The following is an 8,840-nucleotide window of genomic DNA, read 5'->3' on the forward strand; positions in this document are numbered from 1 at the left end:
TTGCGAGACTGACTGCTACAGCATTGCCATCCACAACAATTGTTGAAGATCCTTGGACAAAATTTAAGTTACATTTGGGATGAATAAAGTATTTTTGAATTGAATTGAAATTCAACTCAGTTATATGTATTATAATCTGCCGAAATTGTTACACTTATTCTATTGGTTCAAATCTAAATGTTTGCTTTAAGTCTGATGAAAAACTGATACAACATAAAACAAACAAACAACTAAAAAATACAGATACAATAAATAAACACTTAAAACTGCACTGTGTATATGTAGGGTTAACCCGATAATTTAACAATAACACCAACACTTAGGTATACCGTGTGATTTCCATCAGTAAGCAGTAAAAAACATAAACCCACAGTTTCAGATCGTGTCAAAATTAAAAACATGACAAAAAAAGATAGAAGAAAACAGAAAAACCGCGTTCCGTGTAGAAAAGGTCAGTTAATGTCAGGTTGAGGAACTTAGATAAACCTTTTCGATTATAGCGATACATCCACTGCAATGAAACCTCACGGAAGGATGTTTGAAAAAAACAGAAACGGGTTCGGGGAGACGTCAGAATCTGACGTCAGACGTCAGTTTGACGAAATCGGCCACGCCCTCTCCGCTGTTTGAGTCCAGAAGACATCGGCGCAGCTCGGAGCCGCATAGCAGACATTATTGTTCATCTCATCTGGAGGATTTTTGGCGTTTTCTAATATGGTTTGTGGCGGTTTCACCTGTTTGAAAAACGCCCTCTGCTCCCTCAATGTTGTTTACATGGTGAGTGTTGGCACAGATGATAACTGTCGATACTAAGCGGCAGCCGCTGAATGAAGTGGCGTAATGCTGACGAAAAGCTAACCAGTTAGCAAGCAAGCTAGCTACCTATTTTAGCTCACAGAGTTCAAGAAAGTTCTGATTATGTAAACATTTTGCTTCACATGCGCTCTGGTTCTGGTCCATAAGTGAATGGTATGTATTCTGCTCATTTATTGAAAACTCCCAGTGTGTGTGTAGCTTCGGCTTCTGGATAGAAACGTAGAGTAGCGGCTAACATTAGCATATTAGCAGAGCTGCGAGGCCATCAGCTGAGCGACTGGCGTGTTTAAATTGGTTATCTTTGTGGTAACAGTCACACAGGATGGTCTTAATTTGATTTAATCTGCCCATGTCATAGCAGACTCACCCAGATTTAATCTCGAAGGAAACTTGAAGTGATACATTTGACAGCTACTGCTTTTTAAATCTGCCAGTTTTCAGATGATTTATATCTCTGTTTACTTTGAAAAGGTTATGTATTCATGAAGCGTCCAACAAACAATCTCTAATCCATGAACTACATTCGGTGGTATAAAAAATAATTTAATTATCTTGTTACAGTTCTTGATTCAGCCTTAATTCCATTTTTGTTATTGCAGAATATGGTATTATGATGACTATATCGCTTTTTGTAGTGATTAGAATGTTTTTAGTGGTGTGATTGACATATAATTGCCATTTTATTGAATTTAAAAACTGTACTTTATAGTTTTGTCTGCCTAAATATGAGATTTGCTTAGGAACTGCTTTATTTTATTTAATTTCCTTTTGGGATCAATGCAGTATGTTTTAATTGAATTTGAAAAACCCTTTAAAACAAACTAGATCACATAGCTAGGTCACATTAGAGCATTTACTTTCAAGCTTCTGCAGCTGTTATGTATCTTAATTAACATTAAAGAAATCTAAAAAGTATGTTAGAAATTTCTATAATTTGTTTTTAGAAACTCTGTTTATGACAACATAAAGCTTTTGTAGATGAGTCAAATCAGTTGGTTTTTGTTGTAGAGGTTCTTGAAAAGGTGTTGAAAAGATTAATTACATCTCATAAATAATTAGTAAGTGATTAAGCATTTAAAATACAGAATTCACACACTTTTACTCAATCTGAATCGCTCTGCTTGGCTGTGATTTGAGAATGTTGTGATTTATAGTTTCCCCATTTTATTGTTTACAAAAATCAAACTGTCACAGACAATTGCTTTTTGTCTGTGACTTTGGAAAGTGTGAATATAATGACTGTATTATTATGGTAAACATGCCATCACATGTAATGTTTAAAATTTGCTTCCAGGCCAAAATAATTCATACAAACAGAAATTGTGAAATGTGAACCCTTTAAGATCAGTCGCAGTAATCAATTAATCACATGAATTCAAATATTTTCATTTGAATATTTCTTAAGGGCAATTTTGTTTAGACAAATCACAATCAATTTTATTTATAATTTCTGTTATTTGTTGTTTTTATTGCTGTTTTATTAATTGTCTTTGGATGTCTTGTTGTATTTTGGCTATTTAAAATATCTTTAGTTACAGTGTTAAGTGTTCGGGACAAAATGAAAGTTTGTTGGTCTCAAAATAGCAGTATTATCATTTATTGCAATAATTACTGGGGCAATTTATTGTCAGGCAAAAATAGGTATTGTGATAGGCCTAGTAAAACAGTTAATATTACAAATTGTAGTGAAGTTACCTTAAAATACTTTAAAAACTGCATATGTAGAGCAGGTTTTAACTGTACGTACAGAGCTGAATGTCCCATTTGAAGATGTTTTCCCTAAAAACTCCTGACGCAGTCGAGACACGTGCTTCAGTCAGGCATGTTGTTGGCGTCTGAGTCACGATGCTCATTTCTGACTGAGTCACTCCTGATGACTGCAGAAGCCGTGAACTTTCTATTTACTCAACTTCAGCTAATTACATTGAGCAAAAATAGTATTTCATCGTTTAATTACTATTTTTAATTCAAAAGGCTCATATCTAGAGCTCTCATTGAGACGTTTTGAGGTGCAAAAGCGTCTCTGAAATGCTGTTTGTGAGAGAGCAGTGAGATCCCTGCAGCGCCTCGATCTGAACTCCAGTCATACTCGTGCGCCTCAGCTGACCGTGGTTAACTTCTCTCCTTCTGTCCCTCCAGCTGGTTGGGCTGCTGCTCATTGGAGTGGCAGTCTGGGGGAAAGGCTTCGGCTTGGTGTCCAGCATCCACATCATCGGAGGCGTCATAGCGGTGGGCGTCTTCCTGCTGCTCATCGCCATCGTTGGCCTCATCGGAGCCATTCACCACCACCAAGTCATGCTTTTCTTTGTATCCTTCCTCTGGACTCAAATGCAATAAGCAATAAATCAATTAATCGCATGATAAATTAAATCGAGCTCAATAATTTCCATTTGTATGATTTATTATTTTTTCATTTTGTTTCTTTCTACCAAAAACTGGATGGCAAAAGTGTTTAGTCTGGTGTTTTCATCTCAAGTAGCCTTTTTTTCTGAGAAGTGGGTAAAATACTGAGTAAAACGTATCCATGCAGGAAATTACTCAAGTCAGAGTAAAAAAAGTATTTGGTGAAATCTCTACTCAAGAACTGACTTACTGATCAAAATATTAATGTTTTAATATTCAGAAATTACATAATCAGATGGACTAAAATATGGTTATTTAGAGATAATAATAATAATATTATTTTACTGAAGTAAAAGTAAAAATTATAGCATAGCAAAAATACTCCTAAAAGTCATTTTTTTTCAAAGTTACTCAAGTAAAAGTAACTGAGTTAAAAACAACTAGTTGCTGCCCAAGTCTGCTTTTTTTTAACAGTTTAATAAAGATTTTATAATTTATTTTTTTGTTTATTTTGCAGTGTCTTCCAGTTCTAATGTTAAATGTTCATTAGAATTTAAAGGTTGTTGATCTTTGAAAATGTTCGTGCATTATTATCACATATTACTTGAAAATGGTTTCAAAATAACAATATTATCTTTTATTGCAATAATTGCTTGCACAAATTATTGTCCAGAAAAATTTGCTATCACACGCCTACTGTTAGACTTAGACTGACTTTATTATCATTTTGCATGCACAGGGTGTATACAGAACGAAATTTGGACAATGTTTTGAGCTTCCAATGTTTCCAATGTTTACTGTTAACGATTTATTGATTATTAAATTAGTGGACAATTATTTCAATGATTGATTCATCACAATCACAAATAATTATGATTAATCTGATTGTTTCAGCCCCACAAACATGAAAAATCCTACATTTTTTAAATGCAGTAATTTTCACATCCCTTCCCTATAAAAAATCAGAGAACTTTATATTTTTATTGTGCATTAATATTTGTTATAGCAGGCCTTCGTAGGTCAGTAATTTTCTACTTTTGCATCTGCATCGTTTCCTTAACTTTTCCCCCAGTACATGGTCATCCTCTTCATCGTTTTCCTCTTCCAGTTTGGAGTTTCCTGTTCCTGCTTGGCGATGAACCGCGGACAGCAGGTTAGCAAACATCCTGTCTGAGTTCAAATGCATAACAAACAGTATTTATCCCTGATGACAAACGCGGATTCTGTTTGTTAATTTTTAAATTTCCAGGTGGTTCTCCTGAACTCCGCCTGGGGGATGTTGGACAATAAAACCAAGATAAACCTGGAGGACCAACTGGACTGCTGCGGCCTGCTGAACGTCTCCAACAACCACTCACAGTTTGACGAGGACGTGAGAAACTGTCACGCTGTAAGTATGAAATGTTATTTCTCCTGTTTTATTCTCTGCAGTCCAGAAGACTGTAGTTTATTTTTATACTAACTACATACTGCAGGTAAAATATGTACAATTTTATATTTCTAAAGGCGCTGTTGGTGTTTGTAACAACTAAAGTAATCCATTAGGGCTGCAGCTAGACCATACTATTTAGAAAACAATAAAACAAGTAGAAGTAAGAGGCAAACATTGATTCCAGTATTTAAAAGGTTGAAGTATATCCAGTATAATTTATTATGGAATTAATTGCTTATTGTGACAGACTTATGTATCTGGTTTCTTTGAAAAATTATGTGTTTGGTACTTCTTTTACCTGCTTCATTTAATTTTTAATAAATGAGACGAAAATACAGATTAAAAATTTGACTCATCCTGTTAGAAACACCAATTTAAAGTGTTTCTTTCTGTATTTTCCCCTCCAGCCATGCAAAGCTGAAGGATCCTGTCTGAGCTGCGGGGATAAGATGCTGAATCATGCAACAGAAGTTCTGAAGATCCTCGGGGGCGTCGGACTTTTCTTCAGCTTCTCAGAGGTGAGTTTGATTCCCAACACGCTGGACACTGCTTACGGCTCTGAGTAGAGACGCGGCGTTAAGCTCCATCCATCCATCCTCCCTCCCTCTCTTCTTCATGGAAATGTCTCATATCGTCATAGTGAATGTTTATGTTTATATTAAGAGTTTGTCCATCTTGTCCTCCTGCTGCGTCTCGTTAACGTGTCTCATCTCTGACCTCAGATCCTCGGCGTGTGGCTCGCCGTGCGCTACCGGAACCAGAAGGATCCTCGAGCAAACCCGAGTGCTTTCCTATAGTCTGCCCCTCGCGTCCCGCAGCAGGCACTTGTTTTCCCTGCAGACACACTGGTACAACACACACACACACACACACACAGAGAAAATGGACGAGCGCACAACCCACTCAGAACTGGATACTCGTGCATGAACGGATGACTGGTAACGTTGGTGAGTCTTACTGGTTCAGCCTTGATTTGAGTCCCAGACGTCCTGCATGTCCCCCCCAAGTCCCAACAAACACACACACTCACACACACACACGCCAACCAACGACTCCATCACTAATAGCCTGTGTGCACCTTGAAACGTTCCTCCTGTCTCTAGCGTAGTAACAGCTAACGTTCCCGTCTGTCGGTGAAATGCGCCAAACGATGCGACGGGGAAAAAAACGAGGCATAGAAGCGGTGATGTAAAGTAGTGTAATTATTTCCCTCCCCAAACACGTCGGCGGGGAGCCTAGCAGGTAGATCTTTAGGTAGCAGTTGCTCGTCCTTTGGGTTAGTTTCAGATGTTTGTGAACTGTAACTGAGCCAGCTAACTTTCAGTCAGCGACATTCACATGCCACAGACTGCAGCCTTCATGTTGTACATATATTCTTATTTAAGATACTGGAACGCTCGGTGGATCGGCAGAAGTAGTCGCGTCCCTATGTTTGAGCGACGGCGTGTAGTTTAGATCCCGCCGCCGCCGCTGCAGCCGTAGGAAATCACAGCGAAAACTTTTTCATATCGTTTATTTCAGGAAAATAAAAAAAAGGTATTTTAGCCAAAGTGGCTTTTTTTTCAATGGAGAGTAAAGAGTGCCAAATCACAATGAATAAATAATTGTTTTATTATTATTATTATTAACAACAAAATTATATTAATGTTATTATTTTTAATGACAATATCAACAGCTGTGACAAAGTGCTGATAAAATCAAAGAACATTCAAAATATGGAAAGGACAAAAGACAAATAAAATGCTAAAACAGAAATGAGTAATGGCAAAAATATTGACAACAATAATGGTATTAACAATACTGTTGTTGCTAACAGCAATAATAATAATTGTTATAGCAATAACTATTATTGCTGTAACAGTAATAGTTAAAATTACTGTTAATGACAATATTAAAAATATTATTAATAGTAATATGCTGTTAACTATGATACAGTTAATACTATTACCATTATTAATAAATAATAAATGGAAATAATTATTAAAATGTTCATTTTTAAAAATTGAAAATAAATACAGGAATTTATTAAATATAAAATTGGTTATATGTGCCACAATTAATTGTATTGATTTTATTTTAAAAACTATATCTAATTATGTCATGTTCTTCTGCTGATCATGATTTCAATTAAAATTAAATTTCACTAAACTCAGTGGGCGGGATTAGTGGAAATCCTGACGTCTGATTGGCTAAGTGGTCAAGACAACTTCTTCAAGGTTTGCTATCATTCTGGGTCAATATTGTCAATGGAAAGTGAATAAATAACTTCAATAAATTATTTACTAAAAACTTCCTGGATGAGCAACTCCAGCCTTTCTGTCTCTCATTTGGTCTGAAATAAGTTAAGAGAGAGGAGCGCTAGCTGGTGTTAGCGGCGCTAGCTGGTGTTAGCAGTGCTTGCTGCTGTTAGCGGCGCTAACGTGTGTAGCAGCATCACAGTGAGACCTTTGGTGAAATTATTAGCGATATTTAAGCCCAAACTAGAAATCTAGAGGCTGGAGTTGCTCAGCCAGAGTTTGTAGTAAATAAATTACAAAACTTTATTGAAAGTATTTCTACATTTCCAGTGGAAATATTGACTCAGTCAAAACAAACTTACAGGAAGTTGTCTTAACCAGCTGGTTGAAGCAGCCAATCAGATGCCAGGGTCTCACCTAATCCCGCCCACTGAGTTTCCCAGATGAAACAAAGTTCATTTAAAATAATTTAATAGATGTAATTGAGACACAAATCTGTATTTATGCCCAGTTTTAACACTAGCAACAAATTAAAATATTTATTTCACAGTTTATTATAATTTGGCACTCTTCACTCTCCATATTTTGCAAATCTTTTATTGTGTTAATTGTGATAATGTGCTCCTTGTTGCTATTTTAAAGCCCTCAAAAAACAACTAATGTTTTTTTTCTGTTGCCATGTGTCTTTGTATTCATCAGTGTTAAATGCTTTGTAAAAATATACGAATAATGCCTGTTGGATATTTTTAGAATCTATTTAAGTTTAGTGCACATTAAGCAGATGTTGTTATAATTTTCCTCAGTATGTGACATTTCCTGCTCATGTGTTTCTATTATTATTTTTGATTTTAACTTAAAGGACTAATGCGAGCTGTAATGAAATGTCTTACTTGAACCTGTCATCTTTGCTGATGTGGATTTTTTGCTGCTGATTTGGACTTGGTGTAAATGTTATGACAGATCCTAATGCCATATATTACATGTATCCACTTTGAATTTCTGTGCACTTGTTATTGAAATGTATGAATTTTTGAGACTTAATTTTCCAAATAATAAAACTTTAAACTGGAAAACTGTTTGTTTTCTGTCTTAATGTCTAGTTTTTGAAAGGTGTTTCACATTTTGTCACATTCCAGCTCGATAGTTTAAGGTTGGGAAGTGGAAAATTCAGACATTTATCTGGATTTTGGGGCGAATTCAACTCCAAACTCAATCAATTATTGAAATAATCAATTAATGTATTAATCAATTAATCATTAACTAGAGTAAACAGACTCAATTAATGAAAAGCAACAAAAACGATCACTGCTCTAATGAAGTAATTAAGCCAAAACTTTACAAAAATATTTACATTTTTCATTTAATATTAAAAAACCTTAACTGGAACAAGTGTCAAGTATACATAAAAACAGAACATGACGTAATATTTATACTTTTATTTCATTTGCATTTTTAGAACAATTTAAAACCCAACATAGCAAGATAAATATGTCACACATAAATACTAAAATTAACTTAACCCATCTTTCGTGCCTTTTCTAAAATAGAAATTTGAATTTTCTTTCCATAAATTTTCACATAAAGCTGAAAAACACTTAAAAATGTTAATTAAAATGCAAAAGATTTAAATCTGTTAGGAATCAGTTTTTAGTCCATCTTTAAACCAGAAGTTCATTTGATCCATTTCGGTATTTTGCTGTAGAGTGAAGATGTGAAGCTGAACATGAAGATAAAATGACTTGCGATTGAATATTAATGCCAGGCTAAGACAAAATAATTTTAAAAAGTACGACAATAAACTTGTATGAGAGTAAAGTAATGGTATTATGAGAATAAAGTCAAAATATGACTTTGTTTTTGTAATATGGCTTTATCTTTCTATTATTTTGACTCTATTCTGGGATTAAATGTGTTATTATTATTATTAATGTTAATATAGTTCAAGACCGAAGTCGTAATAATATGACTTTATTCTAATTGTGTGACTTTGATGCGATTGTGTAAGCGACTGT

The 8,840-nt window shown here is 35.0% G+C and overlaps 1 protein-coding gene across 1 annotated transcript; it reads left to right on the plus strand.

Moving 5' to 3' along the window:
* The first annotated feature begins 609 nt into the window (after positions 1–609).
* tspan31 (tetraspanin 31) lies at positions 610–7,906 on the plus strand. The gene is made up of 6 exons (XM_032559662.1): positions 610–777; positions 2,956–3,123; positions 4,232–4,312; positions 4,409–4,549; positions 4,999–5,109; positions 5,314–7,906. Exons 1-6 carry the CDS (start codon positions 715–717, stop codon positions 5,386–5,388), a joined length of 639 nt encoding a protein of 212 aa, XP_032415553.1. The 5' UTR covers positions 610–714; the 3' UTR covers positions 5,389–7,906.
* The last annotated feature ends 934 nt before the right edge of the window (positions 7,907–8,840 follow it).

This window comes from Xiphophorus hellerii, chromosome 1, assembly GCF_003331165.1.
Source record: "Xiphophorus hellerii strain 12219 chromosome 1, Xiphophorus_hellerii-4.1, whole genome shotgun sequence".
Taxonomy (NCBI): Eukaryota; Metazoa; Chordata; class Actinopteri; order Cyprinodontiformes; family Poeciliidae; genus Xiphophorus; species Xiphophorus hellerii.

Bases quoted from the DNA above. Each gene is read 5' to 3' on its own strand.
- tspan31 (XM_032559662.1), top strand. From the start codon at position 715: ATGGTTTGTGGCGGTTTCACCTGTTTGAAAAACGCCCTCTGCTCCCTC. The intron at 778-2,955 runs GTGAGTGTTGGC...CTGTCCCTCCAG, and splicing joins CCCTCAATGTTGTTTACATG to CTGGTTGGGCTGCTGCTCAT. The intron at 5,110-5,313 runs GTGAGTTTGATT...CTCTGACCTCAG, and splicing joins TTTTCTTCAGCTTCTCAGAG to ATCCTCGGCGTGTGGCTCGC.